This window comes from Bactrocera oleae, chromosome 4, assembly GCF_042242935.1.
Source record: "Bactrocera oleae isolate idBacOlea1 chromosome 4, idBacOlea1, whole genome shotgun sequence".
Lineage (NCBI taxonomy): Eukaryota > Metazoa > Arthropoda > Insecta > Diptera > Tephritidae > Bactrocera > Bactrocera oleae.
The window spans coordinates 19669493-19687766 of NC_091538.1; the positions used below are offsets into that span (position 1 = coordinate 19669493).

General features: G+C 31.6%; 2 protein-coding genes across 7 annotated transcripts in view; both read left to right on the forward strand.

Annotated features, from left to right (window-relative positions):
- Positions 1-15561, forward strand: part of Cbp53E (Calbindin 53E) — a 155397-nt gene extending 139836 nt beyond the window's left edge. For all 6 annotated transcript variants that reach the window (XM_070107829.1, XM_070107830.1, XM_070107831.1 and 3 more), the window contains 3 exons: positions 3963-4019; positions 9419-9490; positions 9624-15561. In XM_070107829.1, the coding sequence (XP_069963930.1) occupies positions 3963-4019; positions 9419-9490; positions 9624-9770 (276 nt within the window). In that variant the 3' untranslated portion in view covers positions 9771-15561. The remainder of the gene's footprint in view (positions 1-3962; positions 4020-9418; positions 9491-9623) is intronic.
- A 771-nt stretch (positions 15562-16332) lies between these two features.
- Positions 16333-18056, forward strand: LOC106617006 (protein C1orf43 homolog). Its single transcript, XM_014233963.3, has 4 exons — positions 16333-16622; positions 16692-16851; positions 16905-17127; positions 17187-18056. Exons 1-4 carry the CDS (start codon positions 16467-16469, stop codon positions 17623-17625), a joined length of 978 nt encoding a protein of 325 aa, XP_014089438.1. The 5' UTR covers positions 16333-16466; the 3' UTR covers positions 17626-18056.
- The last annotated feature ends 218 nt before the right edge of the window (positions 18057-18274 follow it).

The following is an 18274-nucleotide window of genomic DNA, read 5'->3' on the forward strand; positions in this document are numbered from 1 at the left end:
TTTCCACATTCATTTTTAATAATTTAACGAACTTTAGTCAGCTGTTTATTTAATCACAAATTTGTTAAATGACAGCATAACAGCTAGACAATCAAAAGTGTGAAGCTAACAACTAATCGGATCATGAAACCGAATACTTGCCAAAATGTTTTTTGTGGGTGAGAGTAAATAGTGTACATATGTTCATATATTCTCAAGAGTTAAGCTGTAAGCTTGTTATCTTATTAACTTATGTATATTATAGATCATAGATTCACTAAGTCTTATCACTACATTTTGCTTTGTATTCAAAATATTTATATCTTAATCAACCCAGTCAACTCAAATGGGATATGTGTGTAATATACTACCAATATACATAGTATATATATACCACATAGGTATATAGAAAAAACCAACCAAAAATGATTATGTTACCGATATATAGTTCAAGGTTTTGGCCTATTTCTTGAATATTCAGCGTTAACCACATCATTCTTAAGAAAACATCTCCACTTATTATACTCTGAACAGCGAATTCAACTTTACTGTTGACCTGTTTAGTCGAAGAGACCGGAACCCATATCGTCATCTTCTTCTGACTCCGACTCCTTCTTTTTGGCTTCTTCCTTCTTTTCGGTAGCAACGCCAGCACCTGCAGCATCAGCAGCAACAAACTTATTATGCCCTGAACAGGGTATATTATTTTGCTATGTAGTTTGTAACATCCAGAAAGAAATGTCGGAGACCCTATAAAATATATATATAAGAGATAATGAGTTGATTTAGCCATATTCGTCTGGCCGTCCGTCTGTACATACGCTAACTAGTACTTCAGCTGAGACATTGCTCTAAAATATGCACACATCCTTTTGTCCATAAGAAGCTGCTTATTCGTCGGTATCGCCGATATCGGAAAATTGTAGGAGAACATCTAGCTGCCATACAAAGTAAACGATCGAAATCAAGTTCTTGTATAGAAAACTTATTTATCTGACAAGATATATTCACAAAATTTGGCACGGGTTATTATCCAAAATATTACTACAATATCTGAATAAATTTTTCAAATCGGACAACTATAGCATATAGCTGTCATACAAACTGAACGATCATAATCAAGTACTTGGATGGAGGCATTTTTTGTTTGTGAAGGATATTTTTGCTTGGGTGCAACCGAAGTTAACGTTTCTCTTGTTTCTTTTATCATATATTTGGACGAATATAAATCGTTTTCAGTCAGCAGGTAAATCGAATATCAACTATTTTGAAGCTAGAGAAAGGACTAAAGTGATTGCATTAACTTGTAGTATTAATAAAGTTTACACGAGAAAATGTCATTGAATGAGGAGATACTATAAGGACTGCTCAACAAATTTGGTAGATATAGCTCTATAGTAGTTTGTAAGGTATATGCATTAATCTTATTAAAAGGCGGGACCACGCTCACTTTTTAACAAGTTTTAAGCCAGGTATGCCCCACTATTCTTTGATGCCCTGTCCTTATCCCCGTTTCGTATTTTAATTTGTGGTTTAGTTATATACCTTTATAAATTTCTGGGCGGGGCATTGGCCCATCTGCCTAATGTCTAAAGTCTCACTTAACTCAATCAGCTGAGAATATTGCTCCAATTTGTTTTATACCCCAAATATAAGCCCATTAATTATTTAAAAATAATATAATTTGAACAACCCAGATATATGTTACAAAACATTTTGGTAATTTTTGAGTCAAGTCTTCAAAAGAAGTTTTTTAAAACTGCATAAAATTATATATGGAAATTATAAAATAATATTTGAAATTTTTATTGAATGCAAGTTTTACATACGAGGTCTGTTCAAAAAGTATCGCGAATTTTGTATTTCTTAAGAAAGTGTTTATTTATAAATGAATATCTATTTTGTCTCCTTCAAAGTAATCCCACTAGATATAATATGCCAGCGTTTTTTCTCATACTCAAAGCACTTAAAAAAGTAATTTTTGTGATCTTGTTCAGCTTCTTAACTTTCTTAAGAAATACAAACTCTCGATATTTTTTGAACAGACCTCGTAAATTAAGTTGTAATTTTTAAAATTTTAAAACGATTTAAAGCCTTTTGCAATTAATGTGCCTTTCATGTTAATAAATTTACTACGCAGAAATCCCTCCGAAAAGTCTAATTAATTCCCTCTTAATTTTATTCAAATCATAATTCGCACTTCGCCACTTCAATGAAATAATTTCCATTTGAACTTCACCAGCATTCGCCGACATTTACTCGTCCAACACAAGCACTACACGCTACATACATACATACATACACTATGCCACTTAATCCACCGCCATTAATTACTTATACGCCGCGCACGACAAGTTTAAATATGCATAAAGAACATTTCGCATATTTAAAAGCTGACAGAACAAGAAAGAGCATTACTAAATAAATGAGGTTTAGTTGCCACATGAAGTACTGTGATTGAATGCAAAGAATAAGTAAGAGCATGAAAGCGCAGAGGAAAGGAAAAGCTTTTGCCACACAATTACAAGTGTTTGTCGGTTGTTTTTTCATAAGTTGGCATGTTTTTGATTTAAAAAGTAAATGTTCTTATTGTTGTAGTAACATGTAAATAAAAATATATATATTGCTTGTTAAATAAAAAATAATTATTTTTATTCACACTACTTATAAATCGGCGTGTTTTCACTACTTAAACCACATGTACGCAATATTTGACACATTTTTTAAAACAATGCAAATGCAATGTTATTTATTGTTGACAGATTTCTTGTTTGTATTTTATAACTATACAAATTTAATTTTTGTTTTGTATTCAAACAAAAATATTTATATATTTTTTGGCTTTATTTAAAAAATTTTGCGAATTTTCCCGCTATTTCTTTCGTTAGTATACCAATTAATATATTTTAAGCAAGCAATGTGTATTTTATATTTCATTTTCATATTATTAAAAATACAAAAAGCAAGTCTTAAAGCTAATAAAAACGTTTTAAAATTGATATATGAGTTAATCAAAGCACATCATCAGGCTCTACAATTTAAACACATACACACGCTCATGTGTTTTTGTTGTCATTTTATTGTGAGCTTATAAGTATGCAGGAAGTGAATAAAATTAATTTTGACAATTTACATGCCAACGAGTCGAAATACATACACTGCGATATTATAAAACGAATCAGCTTTTAACAAGAAAGTATAGCATTGATAACAAATACACCGTTATTTACATTAAATTTTTGATAGCAAATGTACTCATATTGTAATTTGTTATTATTTGTCTATAAATAAAATAAAGTATATTTACTCGTATATATATACATATACATATCATAAAATTTTAAAAATAATTACTACAATACTTATTATATTAATAACTTCTTCGATAGATCAATTTTAGTTTAAATATTTGTTATCGTATATTGCTTAATTTTGAAAAGGTCAAAGTAGTATTTAGTAATTTTGTAATAGTGATTTGAATGCTCTGTAGTTTAGATAATATATGTGTTTATCATTTATTTCTTCTTAAAAATACTCTGCTTATAGATTCTTCTTATTGTTTTCTCCATATTTTTAAAACTTGTTTCTAAACTCAAAACACACCAATAATCATAAACTTGTAAATTCATAGCTGAAATTTCATATAGCAGGCAGCCTTTATATTACTCGTATATTTAAATAATCATACTTAAGAGGGTGTCTACACTATATGGACTATACATTTTTAAATAAAATGTTTTTTTCGTTAAACATTTTACTTTAAGTGTTATCATGATTTATTTACCAAAATATAAAAACTAAAATAAATGCTAATTACACACATTACTTTTCTCTTTTATATTCACCACACTCCGTGCCCTTACTTGACGCCATCTTTTCGCCATTGTTGTTTGTGGCCTTCAACAACTACTCCGAAACTCTTGACACTTGGTGCATTTTCAACATAACCTCAATTTACGACGCTATGCAATGGCTTACAATAGGGTGCCGCTAAGCTGACAAAAGAGGACATCGAAAAAGTTTTCTCACTGTACGATCGGGTAAGTTGCAATCCTAAAAACTTTGACGACAAAGTTGTGTGAGAAAAATGGTGTAGAAATAGTTTTCGCTACCGTTTTTGTAGCAACAATCCAACTTGCTTGTCGTTTTTCCTTCTATAATATTTCGCCCCTATATAAAGGGATAAAATGGATAAAATCTGTACAAAACTTGCCTTAGCCACCACATAATTGGAGTTCAGGATTTTGAAACATCCAGCTGACTTAACTTCAATATATTATATTTATATATTTATAAAATTGCTTGAAAAGAGGTATACCTGAGCAATGTCAAAAATGAATGCAATCAAGCCCAGACCTTTTCTGCGCCCAATATATCTTATATAATGATTTCTGACTTTCCACCTGGCTTTAAACCGTTTTGGTTGTTCAAAATGTGTGATATTTTAATAAAATTAAGTGGACACGTTTTCTAAAAAGTTATAAAATTATATTAATGGTTTGACGCTCGATATAAATGAAAATAGTCTTGGTCTAAACCTCATATCCCTAATATAATGAATATCGATTCTCTTGTTGATGTTTAGCACATTAACTCAATATAATCAAGTCAGCTTCTTCGGTCGTGTTTATATAACATATATCTCATTTGAGGATGATTTAAGTATAATTTACGCTGAAGGGAAGTAAAATATAGTAATAAAATAATAAGTGAGTCTGTAACCTTCAAAATAAGTTAATATGATACCAAATTTTATTGTAATCCATTCACGATTTCGTTGAACAATGAAATTGAACCCTTTAGTTACATGTTGTAATATAAAGTTTAGGGAACACATGAAGGTATTTAGCCGGCTTTGATCTTTGCAAGTTCCAAACGTATAAAATATTCTGTTACACCCGAACTTAGACCTTCCTTACTTGGGTTTTGTTATTGATTTTATATTGCGTATCCATTTTGAATAGCTTTTCTTCAATTCCTTTCAAATCAAATGTATCTTTTACATTCAGATTTTTGTACAGTATTTGAATGAAAATTATTACTTTCCAGTATGTAAAATAATGCAACGCTCATACATGTTAGACAACCTATAAAATGTTTATAAAAATGTTCAACATGGCGAGCTGAGTAGATTTAGACATGTCCGTCTTTCTGTCCATCTGTCAGTCTATGTGTCTATACGCGAACTAGTGCCTCAGTTTTTAAGATATCGATCTAAAATTTTGCACACGACCTTTTCTCTCTAAGACGCTGCTCATTTGTTGGAACCGCCAATATCGGACCACTATAGCGTATAGCTGTTATACAAATTGAAGAATCAAAATCAAGCTCTTTTATGAAATACGTTTTTATTTTTTAAGATATCCTCACGAAATTTGGCACGAATAATTGCTCAAGGAAACGGTATAATCTCCGAAAATCGAGTTCTTGATGGAATCTTTTGTATTCGTGAAGGCTACATATTATAGTTTTGGTGCAACCGAAGTTAACGTTTTTCCCTGTGTTTTTATTCAATCTAAGAGTCACATAAGCATATGCAAATGAAATAATATTATTTCTCTGCTCCTTCAATTGTAATTAATTTATAATATTTTCCTCTGAGTTATATTAAAGAAATATTAACAGTTGTATTCAAATTCTAATGTTACCTTAACCTTAAACCAACTCTGCAATGTATAAACCAATTTTGGTTTATCACAGCCTTTATATTTCCGCTTCAAAACGGCGAAAATGCTCCCAAGATTTAGCGCTTATTAAAAGTTTGATCCAGGCTATCAGTATACAAACTAGCTCATAAGCGAATAATCGAACTTAGGGTCCTGTAAGTAAAAAGGCTTGGGTCACTTTCCACTCAGTCTTTACGTTTTTAGGCAATGTCAGAAATGAAATCGAATGGAAAGCTCAGCCAAAATAGAAACTCATGTAACTGAAAGCAATAAATCGATTAATGCGGTATCAGCGATAAAATATCTCGAATATTAAAATCTAAAAATTTCTCCATCTTGATGTGTCAATAGGGATGAAACTAGCTGTCATTCCAATGCAAATATCCAAGTGCCACATTTAAAAAAACCACCTAGTTACCACATTTGAATTTTAAATGAAAATGCTTTTATGTGCAGCATAAATTATTGATGAAGACAAGCTGCCTTATGCTATCCTCTGTCTACATCACAACTTCTTTAATAAATTCCTTTCATTGGCTTTTTGACACCTCCTACATAAAAAAGCAATCACAACACATTAATGAAATTTCGCACTTCAATGACACTTATTTCAACAAGAATCTTTTGTGCTGTAAAGAAAAAATAAATAAATAATCAAGTCAGTAAATAAAATTGAAAAACCACATGTTCTTAATGGTCACATCGGCTGGTCATAAATTTTGTAAAGAGTAAATTTTTCGAATGGAAAATGGACTGCTCAAAAGTTTGCATAATTTTCAGCTGTCAGTATGACTAAAATATGTACTTTATTTATGACGCTGCACAGAATTTTACAAAAAATTGTATAATATGCTGCTGCGAAACGACAGCCGCCTTGGACAGATTATTCCACAGAGTAGAGGAGAGTAACGCTTGGCGAATCGAAGGCAACTTATCTAAAATTACCTATAATAACCATGCAGTCCTGGTAACATTATAAAACGCTTAGAAAATGTGAATCATACTCACTATCGAAAAAGTAAGCGCAGAAAATACAGAGCACGTTTTTTATAAACCTTTTAAAGTAACCTTTTTAAAATAATATATAATATATATATTAGAATCATTACTATCACCTCATTTTCCGTTAGTACAATCTTCAAAAGACAGCTGTTAAAATTTTATGACATTCTATTCATTGGTTTGCGAGTTATTGTGCTAAGAGTGACGATACATTTGTTATTTTAAAAACAATGGATGATAAAAAATTTCGTGTTTTAATTTTACACTGCTTCTTGATCCGCACCATCAGAAACCACAATATAACATTGGTTTGCTGACTTCAAACGTGGTCGTAGAGACACCAATGATGCAAAACAACGTGCGTCAAATGAGGGTGTAACACCAGAAACCATAAAAAAAATTCACAAAATCGTTCTGAATGCTCGGAAAGTGAAGTGGTGTGATATAGCTGACATCGTGAGGATTTCAAAAGAACGAGTTTTTTTTATTACATAAGCATTTGTCCATGAGAAAGCTCTGTTCATGTTTAAACGTAACAGGAATTTTTGCGTCGATATGTGACAATGGATGAAACCTGGATCCATCACTTCACTCCGGAATCAAAACGATCGTCAGCACTCCGGAATCAAAACGTGGACAGCAGCCTCGTCCAAAGCGCCTGAAGCTGGAAAGTTGATGGCTTTGGCATATTGAAATATGAAAGGTGTAATATTCATCGAATCTCTTGAAAAAGGAAAAACCATTAATAGTGGTTATTACAAGTATAAAGCGTTATTAGAACGAGCGTAGAAGTCCGAAAGTGTAAAAAGTGACCGCATATGGCAAAAAACAAAAACAAAAGCCGGGACTTTATACCTCATGTATGTGAGTTACCAAAGCAAATTAACTGAATGTGTAATATTTGATGTACTGAGTAAACCCAACTTCCATACACTACTTAGAATGATTTTCTTTATTCTAACAAATTTATAAAATTGCTTGAAAATACATTCCCAAGTATGCCTGATCAATGTCAAAACTTAATTCAATCAGCTACTACACAGACCAGAATGAAATTGACCTAGACCTTGGGCCAAACCTCATATTCCCAATATCTGATCTTTTGGTTGGCGTTTTCCACGTCAACTACATATATAAAATGTAGCCCATATATGTATGTACATATAAGCGAATCCACGGCATTTAAAGCAAGATAGCAAATTTGTTTGTAATCCATTCACGATTTCGTCGAACAATAAAAGTTGAATTCTTTTGCAACATTTTTTAACATAAAATTTGCCAACACCTGAAGCCTCCTCGGCTTTGAGCCTTGAAATTTGCGAGAGTACAAAATGTTCGTTTACACCCGAACTTAGCTCTTCCTTATACAAGTATCATTCAAATTAAAATACTCCCTAGTCGATCCCTATTATTTATTAAGCCAACTGTTTTACAAAAGTACAAATTAGTAAGCTGTTTTTTGTAGGATGGCATTTATAAGCAAAGTTTTAAATAGAAAATAATGCCTTATACTTTTCACACATCCACAAATCACAGTCAATGCTTACTGCGACAAAAGCAATTTAATCTCCTACTTTGCATTTTCAATTTCAAATTGAAAGCCACATAGTTCACGCCGTTCACTCCAGGTTAGCTGGGAATATATACGATCACAAAGGAAACACTTCGGAATTTCGATTTTATTTACGCTTGTAGCTGAGCACATTTTAAAGTCAACAAACATGCATACAAACAAAATTGCACAACCACACACTCACAAGTACAAATGAAGTGCAAAAAAGAAGAATATTCGCAATTTGTGGACCAGCAACACAGAAGTCGTATGCTCAAACTTAGACAACACTCAGCGGAAATGCTGCGAAGCGTACATATTACATACATATGTATGTATGTAAAAATACTATGCTTTATTGTGTGATTCGGTTGCTGCTGATGCTGTATTGTATTGCAACATTTTGCGTTGGGTGGAGTGCGGTCAATTGTTTTGCCATTCAAACAATCTGATTGGCGCGCTGAGCAACAGAGTCACTGCCGCAGCCGCTGCAGGATTTGGTTAGCGTTGGATGATTTGCTGCAATGGCAACAGCTAAATAACTCTGCGCAAACACAGTTTCCACTTTATACTGGATTAACTAGTTGCTTTTTCCATAAAGTCCTTGCAGCCACAACCCAGGCAATCGCACAACCTTGCACAATGTACACACTATGTATGGCTGTATATGTATGTATGTATATAGGTAAGTGAAATCATCGAGTTAGATATGGTGTTTGCAATCCACATATTTGGGACTAAAGTTGGTGCATTAGAATCTCTTGGTGTCTGAATATTTGGCTCTTTCTATACACATCAAGATTTATAAAGGCGTCTCTCAAACTTGGCTTATAAATTATACGAATTACGAATATAATTTTAAAGACAGATTTGCAAAATATTGTTGGTTTTTTATTCATATCTATATAAAAAATTCTCAACAGACATATTTAACGGAACGAAAATTGTTTCGAGCAACCCTGTTGTAAAAAAATAGAATGTAAGACTTGTGTTGCTACCCACTGGTCGCATCACATTTCATTATATTCTTATCTCTGAGCGGGATTGAGCAAGCACTATTAAATTTCCATTTATTTGCTGTCGACATGTTGGAATGGATTTGAGGGGTTGCCATATCAATGTTTATTTTGCACAAAAGCATATACCGATACATACGAGTATTCATACATATATATATGAGCCTTCTTTAAAGCCACTTTATCTTTTTCTACACTTGTAGGATAATAGCGGCTCAATAGAAAACGAGGAGCTAAAGGGATTCCTCAAAGATCTACTGGAGTTGGTAAAGAAGGTGTGTATGTAGTGTATATTTCGTGAAAATAATGTGAAATGTAGCAAACTAGCGACTAAGTTCGCTGTCAGAAACAATTGCTACTTTAATGATAAGTTAACTTGGTTTTATTTCACTTTTCGTTCTCACACAGGACGACTACGATGCTCAGGATTTAAAAGCTTTCGAGGAGACTATTTTGCGTGGCGTGGGCTACGATAAAGATGGCAAAATCTCACGCAAGGAACTGACAATGATATTGCTGACTTTGGCTAAAATGCCACCAGAGGATGAACAATAAGTTGTTCGCTTTTAAGCAATACAACAACAAGTATAAAGTTTAGTATTTATAAAGATAACAAAATTATACAAAATTAAAACATATTAAACTTTTATTATTAAAGTAAATTAGTCTTATGAAAATAAGCAGCATGTGCAAATTACTAGAGGCAAGCTGATATATGTAGTAGCATTGAAATAACGGCAAATAAAAGTCAATAAACAGAATTATGTGTATACACACATAACCACACTTTTTTGATAGCTTAAACGATGTGTTACACGTTAAGCAAATAGAAGCGTTCAAAATTAAAAAAAAAATAATAAAAATATAAAAAAATAAATTTCTATAAGAGTACAATGAAGCGTAAAATATTGCGATTTTTAATAAAGCATATTATTGAAATATAAGAAAAAGTTGCAAAATAAATTATAAAATGCATTTTGGATATGTAATTGAAAATTAATTGCACGACGAGACGCAGAAATAATGCGCGATAAATTTCAAGCGACAACACAAAAACAACAATAATACATTCATCGAGGGAAATTAATTACTTTAAATGCTGCCAATGTAAAGCAGTCAATGAAATATAGAATATCAAAATCAAAGCCGAAGAAGCATAGGAAATATTATTTAAAGGATTTATAAAGCGGGTGTTTCATTCAAAGGTATTGAGTTTTTAGCTATAATTATTAAGTGTCAAATTTGGAGACTAAGATAACAGAAACCATAAAATAAACATTAATGACATTTTTAATGCATATAATAACAACATTTTATCCTCTATAATTGTTCTGAAGCGTATTGCACTTCAATGGCAATATTCAACTACAAATTATAAATTTTCTAGTTACAATTAACCTCAAAATATTTTTTTAAATATAATTTGTAGCAAAAAATATGGCAGTAAACATACCGTTAGCCTAGTTTTTATATATTAGTTGTTAAATTTATTATTTTGCTGCAAGCAATGCCAATGTACTTTACTTTATTGAAGCTGACAATTCTTAAAAACATGAAAATAAGTTGAAAATCACAAACAATTTATGCATGTGTATTAACAACTTCAGCCAATTAAAGATATGCTTAATTATATACAACAAACCTCAAAATTAGAAAGAATAAATGAAAATAAAATAAACCAGCCAATAAATGTGCATGTCCTAGCGAAAAAATATAACATCGATTTTATTGTTAAAATAGTAAATGTAAAAAATAACAAAAACTTATATAGTATTTGCAAACAATTTATATGTATGTTTTTTAATGTGTATTAGTTTATATTATACATATTTTTATTAAGTCATACAAATAAAATATATTATATGGCATATGAGTAACGAATTTTTCGATATATATGTTAGTTCGTTAAATAAAACTACCAATAAAAAAGTATAATACTTAAAGGACAAACGATTTTTAAAAATTTTTTGTGTGTGTTTGCAATTTCCGGCTATTAAAGTCTAGAACGTAACACACTGTGAAAAAATTTACTAAAAATAACAAAGCAAACTGTTTTTTGTTAAGAAAAAAATATATATATATGTGAATGTTAAACTTATAAATGTGTTGTCATATTGTGTACCTGTCATAAAGAAGTAAAGCTTACATATATACATACATATTTGCAGTACTTATCACTTGTTCTCAAAAGGTTTTCAATTACTTAATTCAACACTTTTTTGACTTTGACACACAATGTCTGAAACTCGACAGCTGACTCATGATCTAAAATATTAAGGAAAAAATTCGATCTTCCCTTAGCTGTACCGATAACTTACAAAAACTGTTAACTCCAAGGCACAACCACTTATCAACAAAATATAGCAAGGGATATTTTTCCCAGCTTCCAACCATGTTAAGTACATATATACTTGTAATTGGGCAAAATAAATATAAGAAATACAATTGTCACAAAAAATAACAAATACGATTCGCTTAGTAATTGAAACTTGGGTTTAGGTATTTCAAACAATCAAGCAATTTTATCAAATTCTAGGCTAGACATAAACATAGGGTTAGGTGTAGTCAGAGACATGACCAAATTAGTATTTTAAATAATTTGGTTTTGTCAGTAAATACTATTATTTTGTAAAATTAAAAACATGACATCATAAAATAAGGTTTCGACTTGACTTGACAGCAATTTGAAACAAAAAATTTAACTATTTTAAAAATAATGGGTGTTTGTTCCAATCGAAGGTATTTGCGGTGACCATCACCAATCCTTGAAGATTTATATAAACTCAATCTGACCAACAACTTAATTTTATTAATAATTTAGTGTCTCATCGAAGCTTTTCATTTTTTTTACAATAATTGACATAATGGCGGCCTCAGAAAATGTTTTCCAGATTTTCGGGAAAAAACCAAAAGCTAATTGTTTATAAAAAATCGAAATTAAAAGAAATGCTTTCGATCTGGCACTGATTTGTTATTCATGTTTTCAAAACGCGGTTTTCGAGTTACGTGGTCTTCAGTTCGAAAAAAATAGTTTCGAGAAAAACGCATTTCAAGTTTTAGAAGCCAATTACTCTAAGTTAAAAAACTTTTACAAATACGCTCATATCTCCAAAACTATTTGCGAAATCAACTTCAAAATCGATTTTTTTTAAATTATGACTATCCCTAACCCTTTAATATTTACAAAATGTTCTTGTATGGTTTTAAAAACGAAAATTAATTCAGATCAAGTTTACGATCAAGAGCAATTCTTCATGTTATCGAATAATTGTATTATGAACATTTAAATAAAACTACAACAACATTTGTTTCCTTTGTTGTGTCAATTTGCCTTTGCGCAACCTTCGGCAAATCATTACCAGTTTGCTTTGAGCGTATTGGCAACTCAATTATTCACTACGAATTAAATGACCCCTAGAACAGAAAGCTACTGAGTTAACTTCTTCAATTTAACTTTTTACATAAAAAAAACTCAGCAAAAACTAATTTTACAAACAACCTAAAACATTCGCATTACTTGGGGGTTTGATGTCCTCCACTAAGCTCAACAAGATTGATAGTTTACCATAAAGATCTAAGCCCACGAAATGTCATATTTCCACTGAAGTTGATTGGTTTTCAACAACCTGCACTTAACCAACCACTCAACAATAACTTTTGACATAAAAAGTACACTGCTACACAGATTGCAATACTGATTTACCACATTATTAAGCGCCCGAGCAAAGTGACGGGAAATTGAATAGAAAGTGTCATCGAGTAAACGAACTGTCAGCACTGATGTGGTGTTTCGCTTTCGCTAATGATGAAGCCAATGCTATCGTAGATAGCCTTAAATGTAAATCAATACTTGAGGAAATTTAAAAACGATGTCAAAATCGAGAGCAAGGTTGAGTAAATAGATTTTTAATGAGGCAAACGAAAGGATTGTCTGCGCAAAGGCAAACAAACACAAGCAAAAGTGAGATTATGTGACAGCAGTTCGCAGCCTCGCAAGAAACTTGCCAACCACACACCACCTGCAGCAGCAACCTGCGCAGCCTACAGCTGCTGGAGCGCGCTCAATAAACATCAACTTTAACAGCTGATTTCCGCATACATATAAAGGAAGGCAGATAATTTATGCGAAGATGCTCTACCGGTAGACTGGCTAGTTAGCTGGTTAGCTTTGTTTGTAAATTTGAGTGACATAAAACCACGTCATTGACGTCATTGTAATGCACCTGCTCCAAAACGGTATATATAGCGATAAACTGTTAACCGGTATGCACTAACGGTAGATTATGTCAATTCAAGTAGTGTGATGTGCGCTTAGTACTTGGGTCCATTTAATTCTGCTACTGGGAGGTTTTTATGGTTCGACAGCATACATAAGTAATACAAATGGAAATACGAGGTTGCACGGTTAAACTAGTTAGTTAAAATTGTAGTTATGTGCTAGAAAAATGTAAACGTAGAATGACAATTCAAAGTGAAGATCAAAGCAGATTAATGCAAAGTACTTATTATTAACACAATGCTTCCTTAGCTAAACATAAGTGAACCTGACCTATGACTCTTCAAAATAAATATACCAATAATTTTTAGTATATTTAAGTGACTACAGCAGATAATGCTACAAGTCATACAGAGTCACAAATGTGGGTACTCAAACCAATCACATAGTTACATCGTAAGTCATGTCACCTAACTTTTACTATGCAAACTTTTGAGCGAGAGAAAGCTACCTTAACAAAAATTTACAAAATTAGCAAAAATCTATTATAAAAAAATAATAATAAATTCTTTGAACTCTTGCGCAACTCTATAACTGTTGATACTATGCATATTCATATATATTATATATATGTATTATATGTATGTATATAAGACAGTAGAATACAAAAAGTTTATAAACCAACAAAATTAAAAAAGCTAAGCTTTTGAAAGAGATAAATAAATTTTAAAATACATAGCAAAGCTTCCACTTGTATTTTAAACAAATTTATATTTACCAAACAATTTCCAAAACTAAACTAATGCCTGCAAAAAATAAAACTATAGAGAACATACCTAAGGAACTATAAATGTTACTGCTAAAATTATGCTATTTAAAAAAAACGCGCTATGAACAAAAGTAAGCTGTATTATACATATATAAGTACGAATACAAAAATATAAATTATGTAAGGGCATTTGAAAAAACAAAAAAGTCAATACTTATTAGAAATATTTTTAAAAAAATTAAATTTACTATAAACATAGTATTTATATTTAAAAACGTAATACTTTTTCTTTATACTCAAAAAAGGTTAGAAATTAAAACTAAAATAATATCTAAATCTAATAGATAAAATAAAATGTATAAGTGAACTCAAATTGTATCTCTAACGGTGCTATATATCTATCGTCTTAACAGCAAAAATATACTCATATAATGATTAGTTAATATACACAAGCGCATACAACTGATTTGGCCTTAACTAATCAGCTCTTCAACGTAAATGCAAAATGTGACATGTCAATTTATGCCAATGCAACCGCAGTTTATGTGTTAGGCAGCGTATAAAATGTTTGCGCATATGTTTAACCAGTTCTAACTACACCAGCTAAACGCAATTGAAAATGCGAGCAAACGTTAGGAAACGGAAATTTTGCGCAGGCTGTTAATTGCCACTGGTGCACCCACCTAACTAGTTCAATACAAGCGATGTGCCGATAACAACATCATCGATGTGTTGTATGCAAAGTAAATATATTGGCATTAAATCGACATGTCGTTTTGTATTTAAAAGCAAATCTAAAAAATATTATATTTAGAGTGAATAATTAGTCAAAATTTTTATATTATCCCTTTAGCTATATTTTCCGCCAGAATGTATGCAATTTTCCAAAGCCACTTCATCAAATGCTACATTTTATTAAATTTTGCAACTAATTTCTATTTTACGGCAGCAAAGAATCTAGCCTTGCACTTTTCAAAAATATATAAAAATATAGGCGTGTGTACTATATATAAAAAAAACTACAATTTTAACTGAAATAAGTATTGAAATTTCAAAAAAATTTATGAAACAAAATGCCCTAATACTAAAACTATTAATAAATACAAAAAGTCAAAAATGCGATTGCTATACATATTTAAAAAAAAAAAAATGAAATTACATAAATAAACGTACGTACTTAAATTTAAAAACGCAAAATAAAAAATTATGATTTATTAAAAAACAATTATATTAATAAAATACAAATTGCGGATATGTTGTGAATGTATCAAAATACACAGCTAATAATAAAAACTAATATGAAAATAATTTATGTAAACAATAATTGTGGAAAATAAATAAAAGGAAACCAAAACTAAAAATTTTTGATTTTTTACTATGGTTTAGATTTGTGGCATAAAAGTTGTAAATGGTAAAAGCAAAGCATATGTGAAGTTATAAAACGTTTCATTGAACCTAACTATAGATAACAGCCAAATTTAGCGTGCTTGCTCCCATCATCTTCTAACATGGCTACCGTCAAGGCAACAAACTTATTTTAGAAAAACTGCACATTCTTTCCAAAACCAATACCGGTGTTGAATAATAGAATTTCGAGTTTTTAGGCAATTAACTCTGTTTTTCGTAATATATATCTTAAAAGTCCAACGAAAAAACACCAACAGCTTCTTAAAAACGTAGTCTTGACTTCATTCCTATTAAGACCCATTTATGCAACCATATGACCCATACAACTTTCCTCGCTTTGCGTGACAGTTCATACTGAAAAAACGAAGCGCAGAAAACTAAGGAACGCTTTGCTTTCAGTGTTTCTCTCTAATGAAAATGGTGACTGTTGCTTTGCAAAGCTTAAAAAGATGAGAGTTGCTTCGATTCGCGTCGAAAACTTTTTATGTGAACGTACATACAAAAGCGTACATCGAACTTTTCTGTCACAATAAATCTCTGTCGCAAAGCGAACCAAAAGTTTTGTGTGAATTTGCCATTAGTAATTTCAAATTTAATCTTCGAACTGTCTCGAATTTCGTACATGTAATTTATGTGCGTTTATCTATAACGACATACCCTGTATCATTCGAATCATTCACAATAGACACTGATATTTTTTTAAATTATAATAAACAGCTGTTTTGCTGCACCTATTGGGAGTTCTTTTGTTTTTATAAAAGAAACTAGATAAGAAAATTATTGTGGACATTGGCTGTTGAATAAAAATAAATAAATAAAATAATATATAGCAGCAGTTTTAAATAATCAGTGAAACAAAATGGAGCAACTATCTGGGGTTATGATAATCATCATAATAGGAGGCGGAGTGCTGACTTTTGTGATGCTATTCATCTTCGCCAAACGACAAATTATGCGTTTTACACTACGAAGTCGCCGTGGACCACACGTACCCGTGGGTAATGATGCAAAGAAGGTATGTAAAGAGCAGTTAAATTCATAGAATAAACAATTTTATTTTCTTTTATTATATATGATCTTTCAGACACTACGAAAGGAGATTGAGCGTCGTCTAGATTGCATACAGAAAATTGCACAAGAGCCAAGATTACTTTGGACAGATGATAAATATATTTTGCGTACGGATCAGCCATTACCGCCATATTATTATCGCATGAAAGCTGTTGACGATGTAAAAATTTTGGGTAAGCAAATATAATTATAAGTAATTTTTTATAAACCGTATATTTTATTCTAGAATCGGAAATAATGCGTAGCGATGGTAGCATGCGACATCCGTACGACAGTTTGCGCGCTTTCCTACTTACTACACTTGCTGCCACCACACTTAATTGCTCTGGACAGCAACGCATGATACATCAATTTTGCGATATGTATGAGCACGCCCGACACGATCCTAATGAATTTGGCAGTGAGGAATATGAAGCATATCATCGTTTATTACTCAAACTAATTGAAGCGTAAGCAAACATATATTTTGAATGCACAGTAGTTTATATGATTCGATATTTTTTTGTAGCGCTAAACAATTGAAATCTCTGATCAGTTCACGCAAAACATCTCCTGCACGCACACCAAAAAAACAAACAAAAATGCATTCATTATTGGACCCTGCACGTTTGCGTCCACCTGCAACAACACCTAAACTACCATCAAATACTGGTTTAACTGCAGGACAACAATCGAAGGTGAATTTGACGTTAGGCTTGCAAGGTCGTGATATGGATACTGTGGATATAGCAAATAATCCATTGCATTTGCAACCACCAGCCGAGCGTGATATTATAATACGCAATCGCATTAAAACTCCTACACTGGACGATGAGGAAGAGGATGACATTAATAATTTAGGGAGCGGCGATGTTGAAGCTGTGCGCATAGAGGATGTGGAAGGTGAAGATAATGAAGTAATGAGCATTTCATCGGTACAATTTCAACCTAATTCAAGTGTTGTTTGATTAATTGAGTATGCGGCGCGCGCACGTTACATGACAAGTGTGTTAAGGCGTCTGCTACCAAAATGAAAAGAAAACTGCAAATTCAAGTGCATGAACGGAGAAACCATACAATATGAGCGGTTTAAAAAATTCGTGTATGAACCTAATCAGCGGCACTTTATGGTTTGAATGCAACTGGGTGTTTTTCCCCATAATCGATCCAAACCAAAGTTTTAATTCGAAGTCTTAATAAATAAAAGGATAATAGACTAATATTTACATTAAATATTAATGAATCCCAACCTTAAATAAAGTAATGTATAAGGTATATTATATTTTTTCCCAATATAAGGTTTAAAAACTAGTAAGATATATATACGTCGCAAATAGTTGTGAAATGTATTACACTACGTGTTATAATAAATATTTATAAAAAAGATAGTACCGATAAATGTTTAACTGTTGTTATCTTTTTACCAAATGCAGTCACATTAATAATGCGGATCTTCTTTATAGGTGTACCTGTTTTGTATACCGTATTTTGTATATTTTTGATGTTGTAGCGGTTATTTCATCCCTGTTTGGATGGTAAGATTCACGTTGGTTATCATCGAAGTCATCTAATGGCAGGTCCAGGAAACGTACTTTTTCGACGGAGTCGGACCATAGG

Bases quoted from the DNA above. Each gene is read 5' to 3' on its own strand.
- LOC106617006 (XM_014233963.3), top strand. From the start codon at position 16,467: ATGGAGCAACTATCTGGGGTTATGATAATCATCATAATAGGAGGCGGA. The intron at 16,623-16,691 runs GTATGTAAAGAG...ATGATCTTTCAG, and splicing joins TGGGTAATGATGCAAAGAAG to ACACTACGAAAGGAGATTGA. The intron at 16,852-16,904 runs GTAAGCAAATAT...ATTTTATTCTAG, and splicing joins TGACGATGTAAAAATTTTGG to AATCGGAAATAATGCGTAGC.